Raw genomic sequence first — 20,220 nt, 5'->3', positions numbered from 1 at the left:
TGTCAGGATAGGTTCTTAAGTAGCAAAAGTCAGAGTTCCTTAGGAAGACTGGGCAAACAGGTGAGTACTTTACTTCTGAGCTAGAAGAGGGTCCAGAGGCTTCAGAGAAGACACCTTAGCGGGATTCTAGCAGTTTGACTGGGTGCACTGGACGAGAGGCCTACGCATCACAGAAAACACCCCACAGCTACACAGAAATCCTAAGAGACTTAAGGTAAGTACATACCCAAGCCAACCCAGTACCTCAGCTATGAAGAAAATTTTGCAGCAGGAGGACTTAAGGGTCTGCAGCCAAATACCCGGTCACTGGATTCCTTGTTGTGGTGACTGACACCAAGACCTCAGAAGGAACTTTGCAGCAGGGATCGATGAAGGCTCTAGGCACGGTTTTCCTTGCGGCGGAATGGAGAGTTCTGAGGATTTGGCACCTTTTTTTTAAAAACTTTTTTATTGACTTGACAGCACAACAAAGGACCAGAGGAAAACCACAAGGCACCAGCGCAATTTACAAACAGTATGAGGAAGAAACATACAATTGCATGAATGTAGCATATCAATAACCGGCAATATACAGAGAGTTAATACATGCCCCGGGATAGTATGCCATTTAGGGGGAAGCATCTGGGGAAGTAGAAGAGGTGGGGGGCGAAGTCATGGCAGAGATATAGTCACGGAATCTCGGCCAGATGTCCCTTGGTCTGGAGTGGGGATGTTGCATGGCACTCCAGGACTGCTCAGTATCATGAGCCCATGTGACCGATCTGAGCCACTGGGCGTAGGTAGGCGCTCTAGGGCGAAGCCAACAGAGTAATATACAGCGAACTGCCAGTAGCATGTAGAGGCCTGCCAATTTCTTAGCATCGCGGGGGAGCTGTGGGAGATCGTGGAATAAGCAATGCAGTGGGGGTGATTGGGTGATCTAGAATGTCTGATAATGTAGAGCAAATGTCTAGCCAGAATTGGGACAAATGGGGGCATAGCCACAGCATGTGTATATAGGAGGCCTGATCTGCGTCGCACCGAGGACAAGTAGGGGGGGGGTTGGCATGAAACATGCGGTGGAGTCTCATGGGAGTATGATGGTACCTGTGTAGGACTTTAAACTGAATGAGTTTAAATTTAGTATTGTAGAAGACCTTGTGGGTCCGGGCGCACATCCGAGCCCACCTCTCGTCAGTGATCTCGGTATCAAGGTCCTCCCCCCATCTGCGTCTCAGCTCGGTAAAGTGGGGGGCCGCTCTGGACTGCAGTAAGGAGTAGAGCCTCGACACTTTACCCCTGAAGGAGAGATAGGAGCAGAGCTCCTCCACTATAGGTTCATCAGTGGGCAAGGCGGGAAAGTCTGGATAAGTGGACTTGAGGTGGGGGGAGGAGGGAGAGGTCAGACCATTCTATGAAGTTCCCCTGTACAAAGGCATTGCGTAAAGTCAGGAAGCCAGCAGTGGCCCAGCGGGTGACCACCGAGAGTGGGATGTGTGGAACATCGGGAAGGAAGTTCCACAGAGGCAGGTCCCTGTGAAACGGACGGGGTGAGCAGACCATGGACCAGAGTTTAGTCAATGCCAGAGACGTACAAGCCACCGGATTCGCAGAGTTTAAGGAAGGGGAGATTGGCCGGAGGACCAGGGACCCGATCACTCGGTCACAGACAGCCAGCTTCTCAAGGCGAACATGAGGTGGGGGGGTAGGAGGCTGTCAAGACATTTTTAAACCAGAATGTTCCCTTCCAACCCCCCACCCACATCCCTCCCCCAATCAGAGGGACGAAACCCGAACAAAAACCAGAACCGTAAACTTTTAGGCATCAGCGCCTGGGGGACTGTTAGCAGCTGGCCAATGGCCGCCGGACTGGGGAGAGCGTAAGGAGATTTATACTACGTGGTAGGTAAAGGTGGAGCACATAGAGCGGGTGCAGGTAACCACGGTACCAAAACCATAAGCTAGGGCCCGCAGAGAAACAGGATGGGGCCGTGCGATCCGATACAGCGCAAGAAAAGAACAGGCAAAAATCATGGTTAATGAGGGACCAGGGAGGGTGCAGGGACATTATACAGAAGTGGATGGGTTGAGAAACCAGGGTAGGTCCAGGTTGTGAGTCCAACAAGAAACAGATAATAGGTACTATGATGAGACAGCATGGTAACGAAACATCGCCTATACGGAAAGGTGAAGGGGTAACAGAAGCAACCTGTGCAGTAGTGGGCTACGATGAATAGTCCTGATAGTGAGGGGAGCGCCGTGGCGGTCCGATCCCATGGCACAGGTGTGATAATAGATGATGAAGCATGTGATACATTAACATTGCTTAGATCAGCCAGGTATGTGTTTGTCTATAAACTTCGAAGCCTCTTCTGGGATGGTAAAGAAATACGTTTGATTAGAGTGTTCGATCCTCAGTTTGGCAGGGAAAGGCATGGAGTACTTGACTCCCAAGTCTCAGTCTTTTTTTTCACCGCAAGGAAGGTTTTACGCTCTTGTTGAACAGCCACCGAGTAATCCGGATACAAGTGTATTCTAGCCGCCCCCAGATGTAGCTCCCCTTTGGCCCTGGCCGCTCGGAGCAGGGAGTCGCGATCGCGGAAGTTGAGGATTCTGGCTATGATGGGACGGGGCGGGGCACCCGGCCTGGGCTTGGCAGTTAAGGATTGGTGGGCTCTCTCCACTGCAAATTGTGCTGACAGCTTGGGGTTGTCCAGAAGCGTCAGGAGGGTGCGCTCCACGTACTCCTCCATAGGCTCTCGAATGTTGTCCTCCGGTATACCTACAATGCAGAGGTTATTCCTCCTGGAGCAGGATTCGAGGTCATCATTTTTCTTCTCGACCGCAGAGACCCGGTTGGTCAAGGTAGTTACAGCGGTACGCAAGGAAATCAGGTCATCCTCTGTGGTGCCAACCCTTGTCTCAATTTCAGCGACCCTGCTGTCCGTCCTCTCCATATGGGCCTTTATAGACGAGATGGTCCCATTCATATCGTCTAACTTAGTATGGAGTGTAGTGAAGCCCTCTCGCATGTACTCTAGCATTTTCTGCGAGTCGTCAGAGGTGGAGGGAACAGTGGTGGTCGGTGAGCGAACATGTTTAGTGAACTTTGCTTCTTATTGGAGCCGGCTCCCTTAGTCATGGTGGAGAGCAGAGCTATAAGTTCAGGAGTGCTATTAATGGGGAGCAGTGGGAGCACAGTCGTGAGAAGCTTAGAGCAGGCGGTTCACTGCGAGGAGGAATAAGGGGAGCAGACAAAGCTCCTGTAGTACAGGTTGGATGCCACACTGCAAGGGGGGGAAGGTGAGCAGACAATGCACCCGCGACATGCGGGAGGGCATCAGCAGTAGTACAGGCCGGCCGCCGGTGCAGGTACAAGTGAACCAGGAGATGCACAAAGCTCACAGTATCACTTCCCCACGCAGCCCAGGCACGTCGCCGTGTATAGGTATGGGTATATAGCAGGAGCCAGCCAGCCAGTAGGTAACAAGCTATGCTCCCCTAGGTTGCAATGGGCCGACAGAGGCAGGGCAGCACCAGGGGACAGGGGACAGGCCAACCTCGAGCTGGACGCGTGAGACCCAGCAATGGCGGTATGGGACCAGGGGAGTGATCCGCCCGGAGCAGAGAGATGGTGGCCGGCAGGGTCACGCCAGTAAGCCAGTCACGTTGCCCCTGGGCTGCAAGAGCACAGGGAAGCCAAAAGTTTGTAGTGCTGGTGGACGCAGGCTTGATGCAGCACGCCGGTTCAGTCAGCTTGCGATAAGTGGTATGGAAAGGGGGGGAACGGCAGCAGTGCAGTGCGGCGTGGGCCCACAGCCGCAGTATGTGTCCCAACAGTGCACGGGGGGGGGGTGGGGGGGTGGTTGAGCAATTTCAGGAGAGGCGTCCCCAGCGTGGGGGGGGCTCGGTGCAGAACCGCTGCCGAGTAGAGGCGTGGCTGGCCGCGAGGCGCGCCTGTAGTGAGCGGGACAGGCAGTACGGGATCACCGGAGCTAGTGAGACAAACCCCCCCCCCCCCCTCCCGTGTCCCCTACCTTGCTGTAGGCAGAGTTCTGTGTTCCATGGGGGGGGAGGGGCAACGGAGGGAGAGCAGGTAAGTAAGCTGGAGGAGAGAGGACCTGCGGTGGTGTCTCCGTCCCCCGCCGTGTGGGACCAAGAGGCGGGGGGACTCCGGGGCCTCCAGGCCCCCACGAAGTTAGCGGGCTGCAGTTGGCGTAATAGCCAGTGGAGTCCCCAGTAGTTTGCAGGGGCTTCGGTCCTGCGCCGGGCAGAACAGCCGGCCGAGGCTGCTTGGGCCGCACGAGAGGGCCCCGATGCCCCTCCCCCGCAGCGGCCCGCAGCGCCGCGCTCTCCGGTGTCAGGGAGAGCCACAGATCCAGGAACGGCTAGCGATCCGCGGCCCCAGTCCAAACGGGGCTCACAGCAGGCAAGCAGGGTAAAGGAAGTAGAACCTGCGTCAATGTCTTCTTTGCCCGCCGTGTGAGGCCGGGAAGCAGGGACTCCGGGACCCCCAGGCCACCACGAAGTCGATCGGCAGGGGTGGTGGCGTATCAGAGTGGGGTCCTCAGTGGTGAGCAGGAGCTTGGATCCGGGAGATGCCGGGTGGATCCGCCGGCCGCGGCGGCTCGCTCGGGAGGTCTCCAATGCCCCTCGCCCACAGCGGCCTGCAGGGCCGCGCTCTCTGGTGTCAGAGAGAGCTGCTGTTTCTGGAGCCGCGGCGCGGAGATGACTACACAGCTCCAATCCGAGCAGGGCTCAAAGCTCAGCCCCCGGGGGAAGCCCAGGTCCAGGAGTTGGCAGAGGGGTAGGTTGGAGGTTCACCCACAAACACTGCCAGTGTAGAGTAGAATCGTAGTATATTAGGACACTTAGGTTTTTGCGGTCTCCCAGTCCGGAGCACTGCAGTTAGGCGGCCATCTTGTTTCGGCGCAACAGCGCCCCCCGATTTGGCGCCTTTTTAAGGAGCACAGATCAAGACAGAAAATCACGGTTGAATTCTCGTTACAAAGGTCCAGCACTCTGAGGGGACTTTTCGTACTCGATTCGTGTCTCTGGAGAGCAACCAGGATGCCCACGAAGTTTCAGCGAGATCTGGAAATCGGAAGACCGTGCACCGCATAGTGGCTCGAGGTCCCAGGGTATTGCAGCAAAGCAAGGTCACAGCAACACGTGGGATGGCTCAAAATGAAAGTCTAGAGTTTAGCGGGTCTCACAAGGCTTTGGGTCAGGGGCGTCGTTTTCAGAGTCCCCAGGTCGATTGTTAGGAAGGGCTACAGTAGGCTCTGGTTACAAAGCAGGCTCTCTGGTCGCTGGAAATTGTTTCTGCCGCTTCCAGTGGTCGACTTGTCTTCAGCTTCCAGTTTCGCAGAATTTATCAGGAACTACTGCACAACTTCTGTATTTGCTCCCTGCATTTTACAAGAAGGGGCTGACTGGTTGTCCAATCGTGACACCCCGCCCCCCCGCCCCACTGGGATTTGTCCCCACTGAGGCAAGGAGGAAGACAAAGCACTGGAGTTTTGGATGCCTCCCTCGCTTCCTGCCCTCTCAGATTGGAGCCTGGCCGTTGAGTCCAGGGGACTCCAACCGAAGATAAAAAAAAATCACAAAGTAATTTCCCGCCCTGGATGTCGGGGAAAGGAACAAGAAAGGACAAGAAACACTAAAATGGTGAAAAAAGAAGAGACGCATTTTGGTAAAATGAGCACCCTTAGGTGCCTGTACTGCAGCTGTGAAGACAGCCTGCAGTAAAGGTGCACCAAATTAATACAAGGTATCACTGCCAGCAGCCATTTTGTACCTGCAAGCTTGTCCCTGTAACTTAATTGTTACTGTTTTAGTGTGAAAGGGGATACATTGCATCTCCCCAGCACTCCACATAAGGTGTTATGTGCTGGTTTCACAAAATAAAATGTAAAAAAGGGATCCAAAGTGCCTTTCAACCCCTGGAAACTGTAGCTCTCAAGGTTAGCAAGAGAAAGGGGAGTGTTGAGGAGAATTCTCATAAATGTGCTAATTCCCTTCACCTTCGAGACCCCTAGCAACTTTGCTGGATTTTGAGGACTTGATTCTTTTACCTGGAGAGAGTGAGCCTTTTTTCCCCCACTCTCTCATGTATTGTGTGTTTTACTCTTGTATTCTTTGATTATGGTGTTTTAAGATAACTCCATAGGCATCATCTTTTCATGCGTGTTACACAGCACCCTCAGTGCAGTAACACAGGGAAGCCATTCTAGGTTCTCCCAGGTTTAAATACCTTCTCTGGGATAAACTACTGTTTCCCAGAGAATGTAAAGTTAAATTGACTTGTCTTTTTTTTTTTTAATTCCTAGACCTAGCACACACCATCTTACAATAGAGTGCTGGAGGGGTTACCTAGTATCCCGTGTCTAGAAACCCATGTAGCAGTCAAATGCTACCCTTTCCTATCAAAATGGCTGCAAGCAGTGATTTTACAACAGACTACCATGATTTTTCCCGACCGCGAACACTGGTAGCTAAAACTCGAGGGAGCCATGTTATTCAAGATGGCGTCTAAGCCTCCTTTGTTTAGACAGGTCCCAATCTTTTTATTGGGAAGGTCCTTCTAGAGTTAATCTCTGCGCGCCAAACTAGGTTTGGTCCCTTTGTTTCTATGCATTTGTCGGGCTTCAGGAATGAAGACTGCCTCTGGCGCCTGAGTGTCTGGGGTGGGCAGGAAGTGAGGGAGGTCCCCGAAACTCCCTGTGCTTAGTCTCCTAGGAGACCCAAATGCACTCTGGCGTGATTGGCTGGCTGGCTGTCCGGCAAGGACAGCCACCCTGCTGGGTGAGTGCCAGCTAGGCTGGAATAAAAGGGAGCGAACTGTTTAAAAGGCGAGGTTCTTGGCTTGGAAGGCAGAGTCGACCACTGAATTGAAAGAAACGAAGACGAGCTGGAAGAGGACAGCTGCTGCAACTATTGGACCGTTGGTTTGCCCGGTGGAGCCCTGCTGCAGGTCCGAATCGACAGAGAAGCCCCTTCAAGGACAACGACTTCCTTTGAGTTGGCAGGACCAATCAACTCGTAAGCCGCCTGAATACCATTCTCTGAGCTGGTTAGGATTAACCAGGGAGAAGGACACCAGCTTGTGTGCTCGAAGAACAACCACCGGAATCGAAGATTTGCTAATTTGCCAGCTTTGTGGTTCGTCCCTGTGCAGTGCAGGAGTTCCCCCGACGTCCTCCCTCTTGTCCCCACAACTGAGGCTCAGGAACAGCGAGATCTGCAGGAACTGTCAGGAACAGAAGTCTTCAGTTGCATCTTTCTCTTCAATATAAAGGTACTGTGAAAACCAGACCGAGAGAACTTGCCTCTCACCGCAAAAGTTTATGAAACTTTGGCTACTTGCAAGCCTGGTCAGCTTGCAAACAGACATACACACCTTTCTTCCATGAACTACTTCTAAGAACCGTGGCAAAGACTTTTCCCTTTTTTATACCAGAACCATTTTTACTTGTACAAGACACTAGCCCATTGACTTTGGCCTACCTACTGCATTGAATGAATTCCCCTGGTGAACTCAAATTATTTGCACTGTTTTAAAGTAACTGTAATATTCGTTTTTTTATCAATGCTATTTGGCTCCGACTTCAAGGGAGCTCAACTGCTTAGTAATCGGTATTGTAGCATTATTTTTGTCTGAAATGTGTTGCCTCATTTAGTGAATGCTTTATAAATGATAATGTAATAAATTAAGAAGTGCTTTACCAAGAAACCTTGAGCGTCTATCTGAATACTTGGCATTGTAGGCCTTTGTTTAACACCCTTACAAGCTCACATTCCCTCTTGTGATAAATCTGGCTGCTCAGCTCGCTACCAAAAAATGTGTGTTACATGTTTATACCAAAGGTTGATTTTGCTTACACCTGTAGTCCTAGTTGTGTGTAGTGGTCCCAGAGGGTACTGCACACAAACTTTGGCGAACAGGGAGCCCCTAGGGGAAACCCAGCTACAACAGGCAGGTACTGCCAATAAATTGTTAAAGATGATAACTTTAAAAAGACACTATGGAGAGTCAAAAACATGACACCCATAAAAAGAGTAAATTATACTGCGAGTGTGGAAAAAGGTTCACACCCACAGAGGTATTAAGGACAAATATCCCACTAGTAAAGCAAAACGTTCTGGGGTTGACTGACCCACGTCAGGAAGATTTACCATTTCTATGAAAATCTTCCCCAACAGACACCCTTACACAAGTCAGGGGAAGTAAGACCCAGTTGGAGGACACTCATACATTTATCTGAACTGGAAAAGTGAAGTGAAACAAAAAGCATTCTTTTTTGGGGAAGAGGCACAGCCACATCACAGGGGCGAAAAGGAACAAGTTACTTGCCTGTAACTGTTCTCCAGCATGGGTCTGGCATGGATGCACATGCTCATGAATATTTCCCCGTCAGGCAGGGAATCCTCAGTAAAGAAACAAATCAGTTTAATTTCTGAACTGTCTTTTTCCTTATAACCAATCACTGAGTTCTGGGTGATACCGCCCCCAGCCAATGACCGCCCTCTACCTAAGCCCCTCCTCTGGCAGCCATCTTCAGATTTTTGTAGCACGTAGAGTGGCAGTAGGACCAAGAAGAGCCGCAGAGGGGTAGGTGGGAGGGTTGGCATGTGAATCCATGCCAGACCCATGCTGGAGAACAACAGTTACAGCTAAGTAACTTGTTCCTTCTCCAGCATGGGGTCTGGCATGGATTCACATGCTCATGAAGAATACATAGCAGTACACACATGCACAACCATGGGAGGTGGCAAAGGCTCAACATAAGCATCTCAACTCCTCACCAGGCTCATCTTCAAACGAACAGGTTGTGCAGCACTGCTTGGCTGACTCTGGACTCTTCCCTGGAATCCTGGTTGATGCAGTAGAATCTTGTGAAGGTGTGCGTCGACCTTCATGTAGCAGGCCTGCAGATGTCCAGCAGAGGCACAGACAGGAACCCCGTAGTTGCAGCGTTCGCTCTGGTCGAATGGGCTCTCAGACGGCCAGGCAACGGTCGGTTTGTCAACCAGTAACAATGGGTGATGCAGCCGGTGAGCCACCTGGACATGGAAGCCTTGGAGAGGGCCATCCCATGGTTCACAGGGCCAAAGTTCACAAAATGTTGTGACATCTTCCGGAAACTCTGCAGTCCACATAGAACTTCAGCGCTCTAGCCACAGTCAGAGAGTGAGAAGTTCCCTCACCCGGCGACGAAGGCATTGGGAAGAATACAGGCAATACAAAGGGCTTGTTTAGATGAAAGTCCGACGGCACCTTGGGCATGAAATAGGGATGCGCCCGTAGCACTACTCTCGCGGAATGTCAAGTAAGGTGGTTTACATGAGGGCCTGGATCTCTCCCACTCTTCGTGCGGAGGTGATTGCCACAAGAAAAGCTGTTTTCCACAATAAAAACTTTAGTGGTGACGAATGCATAGGCACAAACAGAGGACCCATAAGCCTAGTCAGCACCATATTGAGTTCCCACGCCGGGAACGAATGAGCAGTCCTTTGCCAAACTCCTTAACCAGACTGTGTGACCATAGAGACGCCCATCCCGGAGACCTGGTGAGATAGCCGCCAGATGGACCTTGGAAGCATGGGCTTGTCCAGCCTTGGCCAACGACAGCAAATACAGCAGTACTTGCGGAGCCGTGACTCGTAGAGGATCGTTCTTCAGTGCACGGTACCAAACAGCGAACCTCTTCCATTTATGTCCATAGCATTTAAGAGTAGACTATGCTCTGGCCTTGTTAAGCACTTCGTTGCAGTCCGCTGGGCGATCGGAATCTTAGCCCCTGAATTCTAACACTGCAGGAGCTAGGCCTGCAGGTTCAGCGATCCTGGGTCGTGGTGCAGAATTGCGTCTCCTTCCCTGGCGTGAAGATCTGTGACCACCAGAAGCATGACTGGAGGGGCTGCCGATATGTCGAGAAGGTCCTGGTACCATATCTGTCTTGGCCACGCAGGTGCAACGAGGATCATCCTGCACCAGGCCCATAGTTGTCTGCAGCACCACCCTTGTATTGTGGAAAGTCTGATAAGGACGCTTGCAGGACAGGGTCTGGATCTCAACTACTCTCCTGGCAGAGGTGATGGCCACGAGGAAAGCAGTCTTCCATGAAAGGTACATGAGAGGCGGTTGATGCATAAGCTCGAAAGGGCCCCCCCCCACGTGAGCCTAATAAGAACCACGTCAAGTTCCCATGCTGTGATCTGAACTCCAACAGACGGTGTGACCAAAGAAGACCGTCCCGGAGACCTGGTGTAGCGGGAGTTATCTGCTAAATGCATGATGGAGGCGTACGCTAGCCCTGCCGTGGCCAACGACAATAGGTTCAGAAGGATCTGCGGGCCCATGACCCTCAGAGGGCTGATCTTGTGTGTCTGGCACCATGTTGCAAAGCGCTTCCACTTGTGCCTATAGCACTTTGGAGTCGATGACTATCTGGCCCTGGCAAGGACCTCCCCTGTAGTCTGCCAAGAGCTCCTACCCACTGAATTCTGCTGCAGACAAGCCTTCAGATTCAGCGATCCTGAATCGTGATGTAGGATTGCGCCTTAGTCTCAACCACTGGTAGCTTGACTGGTGGCGATAGACAGGCTGAGAAGGTCTGGGTACCAAATCTGCCTCTACCACACCGGGGCACCGAGGATCATCTTGGATCAGCACTGTTTGAGTGAACTGATGACTCACAGGAGGGGTAATTGAGGAAACACGTACAGGATCAGGCCTTCCCACGGGAAGGACGACACGTATCCCATGCTAGCTGCCCGATGGAACCTGCTGGCGAATCATTTGGCATTCTTCACCGTCGCGAAGAGGTCGATTTGGGGTCTGCCCCACTTGAGGAAGAGACTTACTTGATCCTGGCATAGTTCCCCACTCGTGGCAGGAGCGCAGCTCCCTGCTGAGGGAGTCTGATGGTGTTCTTGACCCCCTCCAGGTGAAAAGGAACGAGAAACATGTTCTGGGCGATAGCTCAGTGGCAAAAGTCCTGCGCCTCCCTGGAGAGTGCTTGGGATCTGGCCACTCCCTGATTCCTGATGTAGAACCTCGTAGTGGTATTGTCCGAGAGGACTAATCACCTTGCCCTTGAGGGACAGAAGGAACGACTTGCGGGCCCAGAACACCCTTCGTAGTTACAGGACGTTGATGTGGAGACCCTTCTCCTCAGGTAGTCACAGGCCTCTGGCGTGGAGACGTCCAGTGTGAGCTCCCCAGCCCTCCAGAGAAGCGCCAGTGGTGATTGTCTGCTGGTAAGAGGGGGTGGGGGGTGCTCCGGAAATCAGTGACCCTGGCGATGTTGGAGCACACGCCCACCACCTAACAGCTCGAAAGAACTCCTTGTCGAGGACAACCTTGTTGGCGAAGCTTCCGGACACCTGTATCCAACAAGCGCCCAGGAACTCCTAGAGGGGTTGCATCCACAACCTGCAGAGTCTAATATGGTAGATACACGATGACATCATGCAGAGCAGTGACTTCATGGTCCTCACCGTGTGTCATGGTACGAACTCCCAAACCTCTGGAGTTTATGGGCCTACCCCAGTCACTGGCACCTTTAGGGGCTTATCAAGCCCCAAAAGTTTGTCCTAGGATTTCCTGGACTCAGTCCTGGCACCGTTGGCGCCTGGCTCATAACATGTGCTAATTGCATGGGACTACATTCACAGCCTAATAGGGCTGAGCCTTTCTGTATATCCTGGGTGTGGCTGAGGGACTACTTTACCTGGAACTACTTACAAGGCTATTTAAACCACACCCTACAGGCAGAACACGCTTCGCGTTATTCTGCACTCCTGCAGCATAACGCTCACCGTGTCTGCTCAATACTCGAACTTCTACAGCCACGCCCGTGAAGAGATCCCGATCCAGCGGCACCTGAGAGAAGGAAAGGAAGAGAACAGGAGTTAGTACAGCAACAAAGGCCTTACCTGCAGTATTCCATCCAATCGGCCGCGCCTTCAGCTGCTTTCAGGGCCGCCGCACCTGCAGAGAAGAAGGTATCTGCACGGACACCCAATACTCATCCTGGGTCTGCATTCTTCAGGAATTTCGTTGAAGCGGTTCTTCCTATCGCCGTTCCGGAGCCTCGCCGCGCCGACAGAAAAGGAAAAGAAAACAGCAGGTTAGTCGCGCACGGAAAAGAAACAGCTATACAGACATTCAGCGCCACTCAACCGCGCTAATACTCACCTGTAGGAAATCTGACTTGGGCAATAAGGACATTAAGCACCTATACCAAGCATCCATTGGCATAGAGACTTACCTGCTCAATCCAGCTATTCAAAACTCTGCAACAGCCCCGCAGGATCAGTGAAGTAACTTGGGCCTGGGAAAGACTGCATACCGCACCCCTGCTTGAGATTGCAAGACAGAGAGTCTACCATTAAGAACTCCAAGGTGAGACAGAAGAGGAGAAGGGAATCAGAAGGTTAAAGGAAGTGGAACCAATCCAGCTCCACTCAGTTAGCTAATATCTTGTTTCCATATTGCAGGCAAATGCCTCCTGGGGTGATAACGAGGGAGAAGACGCGGGCAGGCATCATCACTCAAGCTGTGCAACGCCAGTGCAGACATCATTCGTGCGGCTACGTGCTACGCCCCCGCGGAGACCAGGTGAGTGTGACACTGTGGCGATCTTCAGTGCTAACAGCTGTCGAACTTTGCCCAGAATGGAGGCTATCCTGTCCTCAGACGGAGCCACCAGGCAAGAGACTGTTGAGCCTGCACCCTGGGAACAGAGTCTTATGATGGAATCAAGCAGTACTTTGGATAGTTTACAGAGAAACCCAGATCTGTGAGCAGCCGGATGGTCCCCTCTTATTGACAGCGATCTCCCTTGACTTGGCACGGATGAGCCAGTTGTCGAGGATACGCATGTATCCCTTGTAGCCACATATGGGCCGCCACTGGTGCCAACTCTGAACGCTGACTTCAGTCCGAAGGAGAGGGCCTTGAAAACTGGAAGTACACTTCCCTTGTACGGCGAAGTGCAGGAACTTGCAACGTTTTCCGTGAATGTGGAAGTACGTGTCCTCCAGATCCAGAAGTCTCCCTCCTCGAGTTGGCCGAGCACGTGCTTCAACGTGCCATTCTGAATGTTTGGGACTTTATGTACTTGAGTCATCGTAGATTGAGAATGGGCCTCCAGCCCCCGGCCGTCTTTCTTACTAAGACGTATCTGGAGTAAACTCTGGAGCCCCAGTCGCTTTGTAACCAGCTCTATCGCCCCCCCCCCCCTTTTTTTTTAACATGGCCCAAACCTCCAGCCGCAGCCGAGGGATGTGCTGTTCCTGTCGAACCACCGGTGATATCTGCGGACACCTTTGCTGAAACTCAAGTGTGTCCGTGGGCAAGAGCGTCCGGCACCCAACGATCGGTGATGTTTTCCCCACACGCTGACAAATTTCGCCAGCAGCCTCCCACCGGGATGCAGGCCCCACGTCTCGGCCAGTTCAATCATGCTTGGAGGCCGGCGCAATGACTTGAGGACCTGGATGATGGCGGCAGCCACCTCTGATGGCCTTGGAGCAACCCCTGTAGGCCTCCTGGGGCGAGGAACGGGAGGGTTGGCAGTACGAGGACGTTCCTCTGCCGGAAACCTTTCAATGATCTGCCTGACATCCCTCCAGAGGAACGAAAGGACAGACTCTGCTGTTGCATAGTGCCCATGGCACCGGCCGTCCGTCTGTCTTGATGTCCCGTAGTGACTCAGACGGCCTTTCCAAAGAGATTGTCCCCGTCGAGCAGCATGTCCAGGACCCTAGTCTGAACATCTTGCCTGAAGTTGGTGGCTGATAACCAGCCACGAAGATGGAGGCAAACCCTGTTCCCCATTTGGTAGAACCCTGTGTGCAATAGCCAGGGCCACGGTGATGCAGTCTCACCCTCCTAGAGGATCTCCAAAGCCTGGACCGGTTTGTCCTCGGGGAGGAATTCCAGTAGCAGGCCATCTTGTACACTCATTCCTGGTTGTACCTGGCCAGGATTGTTTAAATGATTCCCACACCTTGACCATCCTAGCTGCTGAGTAGATTACCTTTCTACCTACTCCATCCAACTTCTTCCCCTCGCTGTCTGGGGAATGGATAAGGACGACGGCTGGTTGGATGCATTCTTCTGCGCAGCCGGCGAGACCAGAGAGTATGGTGATGGTAGAGACCGTAGACACTTGGGTGCAGACTCTGCAGGCACCTGGTATTTCTTCTCCAGCCAGTCTCTTGTCACTGGGGCGGAAGCAGGGTTTTTCAGAAGCGCCAGGCCCTTATCGCAGACGTCCAGGAGAGGTACTGCCAGGATGGTTTTCCGTTTTTGCCTCCCAGCTTTGACAAAGGAAGCCCTCCCTCTTATTCTCCTCCAGCGTGAGTTGGAACAGTTCGATGCGCGGGCGACCATATAGATGAATGACCCCCAACCTCGGGGGGGTGGGGGGGCGGATGAAGGGGAGGGACGGGTGTTGGGAAATGAGCTCTTGGAGGCGGAGAGATGCCACTGTGTGTGTCCCCGTATCCTGGGGTGAAGAGAAGGCTGGGTAGGGTACCACTTCCTTTCCTTTTGGAGTTGGCATCCTCTTCTGTAGTCGAAAGAATGTCCAGAGACATCTCTGGCAGGTGTCAGGGGGGAGGAGCAGACTTGCTGGGCTCAGCGCCATCATAGTCACCCCATTCGTCGATTTTCCCCTGGACGTTACCGTCGCCCCCAGCGTCCTCCTGGACTGGGTGGACAGAAACCATGCCCTCTTCATCGGAGGAAGAAATATATTGAGCGGCAACCCCGACAGAAACGGACTTGCGGTGCTTGGCCTTGTCTTGGATCCCCATGGATGGAGCGCCCAAAGGACTTAAAACTGGATCTGTGTGAGGCATGCCCCTGTGAACCACAAGAGGTAGAAGCTTTGGCATTGAGCCATGCTGCCAATCTGCTGTGCCGATCCCTGATGGTGTGCTTGGTAAAGCCAGGACAGATCTCGCAATCCTCCCCCTTGTGCGTTGGATGAAGACAAATGCACTGGGAATGCTTGTCCTCCACGAACACATTCCTCAAACCGCAGCTAGTGCAGAGCCTGAAGAGGGAATTCCCCCGCACAATCCCCCCCCCCCCCCGTCCTCCACCGACATGGACGGTGTGGTGTAGGCCCAATGGCCTTCTGGAATCTTCACAGAAAAACCCTTGACGATTCTGTTCTTGAGCGTCGAAAGATATTGACAAACTGATCCCCATTAGTCAGATGAAGAGACGCTAGAGCACACAGGCTCGAACAAAAATAGGAATTTTCTAGCAAAAATGCGCAAAAACGCAGAAAAGCTTTTAGAGGGAAACACGAGGACTCCCAACACTTGAACGTGCGGTAAAAATCTGAAGATAGCTGCCAGAGGAGGGGCTTAGTGTGTGGGCAGTATGACCCAGAGCTCCGATTGGTTTATAGGAGAAAGACAGTTTGTAAGTCAAAGTGAAACTTTTATTTTACCAAGGATTTCCGCCTGACGGGGAATATTCATGAGCATGCAAATCCATGCCAGACCCCATGCTGGAGAACATTAGCAGTCCTGTGAGGGAGCTGCAACCCTTTGAGTGGAGGGAACATCCATTCCAGATGTCTGCTCGGTACCCTGCAAAGGAGAGCCTTCAAAAGTATCTCAGAACCGTCCTGTTACTAACCAGCTCCGATTCTGGGCTACCGTGCTACCGGCGTCACAGATCCGACCTGGAACTTGAGGTATCCTAAGCTTGTCCTACAAGACTTACCTCAATGACATTTCAGAGCCCTCGCGTTGGGGACCCGAGATAGGAGGGAAAATCTGACCGTGACAAGCAAGTTCCTTTGCGTCGCCGTGCTGCACTGTCCGCTGTCCGAAACAGCTCACCTGAGTCCAGCCCAGTCCTGAGAGGGGTCCTGCATCGTGTTTTGCTGCATTCTTCAACCAAGAGTCCTTGCACCAACCAAAGACAACTGCAGATCAGCTCGAACCAGCAACTCATGCGAATCAAGGGCTGAGGCTGACAGCAGGAAAAGCGACCCCGGAACAAAGACTAACATCTGAAATATCAGCGTCCTAGTTTCAAGGGGGCCCAAGATAGGAGGGAAATTCTGACTACGGCAGTGGAGTCCCTTTGCGTTGCTGTGTTGCGAAGGACCACTGTCCGAAATGGCTTTCCTGACCTGTGGCCAGTCCGGAGATGGGTCCCACTTCGAGTTTGCTGCATTTATCAATCGAAAGTCCTTGCAACAGTGGAAGACACCAACCAGAGATCACCTAGAACCTGCAACCCCTGCGAATCCAGGACTGCGACTTGGCAGGAAAGGCAACCTCGGACCCTCTGATTCTTCCCCAGACTTGTCGGGACAAAGCAAGAGTACTGGGTTAAGTTACAGAGTTCCTACCACTATACTCCCATTATAAGTCAACGAAATTATAATAAACTTTATTCTAGCACTATTGGCTTAGCCATTGCTTGCTCATACAAGACTTATGAAAGTTGGGGTTACTTCTGTTAGTTAGTTTAACTTGTACTCTAACCATAAGAACCCTTCACTGGACCCCAGAGACAATACCTGCATTTTTTCTTGCTTTAAAGATTCTGTGGAACTTTACCTGAACTATTGGTCAAAAGGCCCCAGCCAACTAACGGCTGGACAATTTGAATAAGGGATCCTTTTCTGTGGACCTATAAGTGCATAATATCTTAACCTTCCTTTGCAGGAGTTTGTGTTGAATATTATGTCCTTTTAATAAGTGAATGTATATATGCATCTATTTTTGCTAGTATGTGTGATAACTACTTGCCAGCAGTAGTTTTTTATAGTGCGTTTTGACCAATAAATTTTATTTATTAAACATCCTGTCAACATGCAATCTGAGATTCCCATTGTGTAATCTCATTGTGGACACTTTACAAGCTCATCACCTCTGAAGAACTTTGCCTAGACCACCTGTCACTGCTCCCTGAACTGGTTTGACCACAGCTCCCCAGAGTCGTCCCTGTCACAATACAGGTTGGCTTCTATACATCAGGCCACAGCATAGAAAATCAGTCCTAACAAATCGCTTATCTACGACTTAAGCTGTTGCTTAAGTCCCTTTATCGAGTCCTTAACGGTCACCTTCGTTAGTTGTTAACCTGTTTCTATAACACTAGAAACTGGAGGAAAGCCGTTGAACCCTTCATATTCTGCTACTTGTCAAGACTTTGAGCCCTCTCCGAACTGCCTTGGTTTTTATGATTGCGTTTATATGATGTGAATAGTACTTAAGATTTATCTTGGTCTACGTGTATTTAAATAAACCCTTTACTTTTTTATAATACATAGTGTATGTGTTACCTTGGACCATATGTATGCTACACTTTCTTTTTACCAAGCTACAGCCCTCTCTCCCGCCTAAGATAAGCCTGGCTGCTCGGTCCATGTTAACACAGGCTCAGGTGGTACAGTCTTATACTAAGATTGGAGTTTATGTACTGCCTCTGGTGTATGTTTTATGACGCCCATAGTTGGACTTTAGAAGAACTCATAACTACGTCTCTTTCAAGATAATAAAAGTAGAAAACAAAGATTGTACAAACAGCTAATAACTGTGTGCAAAAATACAGTAGGTTTTTCCAAGTTTCCTCCTTTCAGATAGGAAGAAAGAGGGCTGACAGAACATTACCAGCAGATTCAGGATGCACCATACAGGATGTGACAGTACATCCTAGGCAGCAGAAGAAAAAGCAAGAATATTGCAAAACTGCTTACATTGTGTGCATTAGCAGATGCAGTAAACACTGTTTGGGGAAGAGACATTCTATAATGTGTGCCCTTGAATATCAAGCAAAAAGTGCAAAGTATCATCACACCTATTACATGGATCACAGACACCCTTAAATTGTTTACAGGGATATGACTGTCCATCAGCATCATTGCAGACCGAGGAAACAAATGAAAGCTCCATGAATGTTACAAAGGATCATGACCAAAATGCATTTGATCTTGAGGTGGCCTTCAAATTCGTAGCAACGAGAACTGAAGACAGTATATTTTGTAGAACAGCTGCACCTTAGTAGATATGACATACCTTATAGTCATGAACGATGCGCTCAGAAACACACTTATCAAGCATCTTTTTGTACCACTCCTGCAGCCGCTTAGGCTTGGGGATTTTCTGGTCCATAGGGTGACAGTGGAAAATGTAGTCGTCGCCTTCACTCGGTGGGCAGGCCCAGATGTGCCCAGTGGTGTACCTGATTAGAAGGAAATCATCTTTAACACCACTTAGAAAAAACAAGTTAAGGCCAGTGAATCTGTACGAAAGACAAAACTGAGCTGGAAGATGTTCAGCCACTCATTTAAACAGACCATGAAAAATTCAGTAAGACAAGTAGCCAAAAATAACATCCTGAAGGTTCCTCCTCAGGCTTCTACGTATGCATAGAAAAGCAACTTCTCTGTAACAATAGGGGCAGTAGAAAGATTAAGATAGTCTGCCCTCCCGATCTATGCATTTAGAATAACAGAAAATCAAGGAAGGCAGAGGATAGAAGACCATCCAAGTCTGAAGACAAGAGAAATAGGCTGGTGTGACTTTTTTTTTAAAAAAACAGAAAGAACCATGTCAACCTACTAAAAGCTGATGCATTGATCAAGCTCGAATGGAGTGGCTTTTCCTCAGACAGGTAATGTAAAATACAAGTGGATCAGCTGTTGAAAATTCTTTGTGAGAGGACTGTTATGATATGAGCAGTCTGAGCAAACCAAAAACTAAAGGACCAAGCAAAGTGAAGCAAATAGTTGGGGCGTTGCATAACGAAGATTGCATAGGTATGAGCTCATGTACGACACCTGCTAGGCATGCAAGCTGACGTCCCAAATGTAAGGGTGGAGGCGAAGTCTGATAATTTTTTCACTTGTGTCTGTTGGTTTAACCCTCTTACTAATACTACTAGACTGCCTTGTAGATGCTGTTAGCGAGAATTCTCAGAAATGTGCAAATTCCTTTCTACCTTAGAGACCCCCAACTCTTTTGCCTGACTTTACGTCTTTTAATTTCTATCCTGGAGAGCGCGAGACCTTTTCTCCACTCATGTATTCTTCTGTGATTTGAACTGCGTTTCTTTTGGTTTTGGAGTCTGACAAATTCCATAGGCATCATCTTTTTACATTGTGACACAGCACCTTCAGTGCAGTGTCACATAGAAATCCTTTGGATTTCCGCTAAGGTTTAAATACCTTCTCTTGGATAACTGTTTCCAAGAGCAGTGAAGTGAAACTGACTTTACTTACATTTGTAACTTTCTAGACCCAGCACACACTATGGAGGGGTTAAGTATTATCCCCTTTGTCTAGTTTCTCGGAGGACAGCCACCCTGCTGTGTGATTGACAGCTAGGCTGCAAATTAATGCGAGAAACCTGCATAAAAGGCGAGGCTTTTGACTTGGAAGGCAGAGTCGACCACTGGACGAAGGAATCCGAAGAAGAACTTGGAAGAAGAAATGCTGCAAGTCCTGGACCGTTGGTTTGCCCGGTGAAGCCCTGCTGCAGTGCTGAATCTCCAAATTCGACTCAACTAGAGAAGACCTGCAAAGGACGACTTCGCCCCTTGGGTTGGTGGGACCAATCGACTCAGAGACAAGCTCATCTGGACATCCTCTCGGAGCCAGCTGTACTTCCATTGCTGCCGCAGGAACTGGGAGAGGAACACCAGAATCTAGTGACATCGGAACAGAGCTCCAGGAAGATCCTCCGAGGAAGCAAGACTGACCAAGCCTAAACCACCTCACAGAGTGCTGGACCCCAGAAGAGAGGAAAGTCTGAAGTGGTACCCGAGAGTGTTATTTGCTAGAGACGCGAGGAGCTGAAACCACGAAGTGCCACTGACCTTAAATTTGTAGTGCAGGAGTCCCCAGATGTCCTCCGTCTTGTCCCCAAAACTGATGCCCAGGATCTTGTTGTGTTGCCTTGCTTGTTCGCAGTTGAGACGTGTCTTGGTTGCTTTGCAGAGTGGCTTGCAGCTTTGCCCCTCACAAGCCTCCCAGCTTGTGGCCTTACAGTGATTCTATTTTATTTTCTACAAAGACTTATAAAACATTGTGTAAGACTTCCTTACCTGCAAGAAGTGCTTCACCTCACCTAGACATTTGCTGAATTAACTTTGGCTGGCCTGGCTCCCTTAAAGACTCTTCTTACCTCTGACTTTGTGTTTTACCTTTCCTCCAGGAAAAGTTTAATTTACTTTGCCTTGGAGGGTTA

At 50.6% G+C, this 20,220-nt stretch overlaps 1 protein-coding gene across 9 annotated transcripts in view; it reads right to left on the bottom strand.

Annotated features, from left to right (window-relative positions):
- Positions 1 to 20,220, bottom strand: part of EP300 (E1A binding protein p300) — a 744,806-nt gene that overhangs the window by 83,833 nt on the left and 640,753 nt on the right. For all 9 annotated transcript variants that reach the window (XM_069654423.1, XM_069654428.1, XM_069654427.1 and 6 more), the window contains one exon: positions 18,049 to 18,214. In XM_069654423.1, the coding sequence (XP_069510524.1) occupies positions 18,049 to 18,214 (166 nt within the window). The remainder of the gene's footprint in view (positions 1 to 18,048; positions 18,215 to 20,220) is intronic.

Source organism: Ambystoma mexicanum, chromosome 3q (genome assembly GCF_040938575.1).
Source record: "Ambystoma mexicanum isolate Mex_15411 chromosome 3q, UKY_AmexF1_1, whole genome shotgun sequence".
Classification (NCBI taxonomy): domain Eukaryota; kingdom Metazoa; phylum Chordata; class Amphibia; order Caudata; family Ambystomatidae; genus Ambystoma; species Ambystoma mexicanum.
Note: the sequence above shows the minus strand (reverse complement) of the source record. Positions and strands in the feature narration are given on the sequence as shown.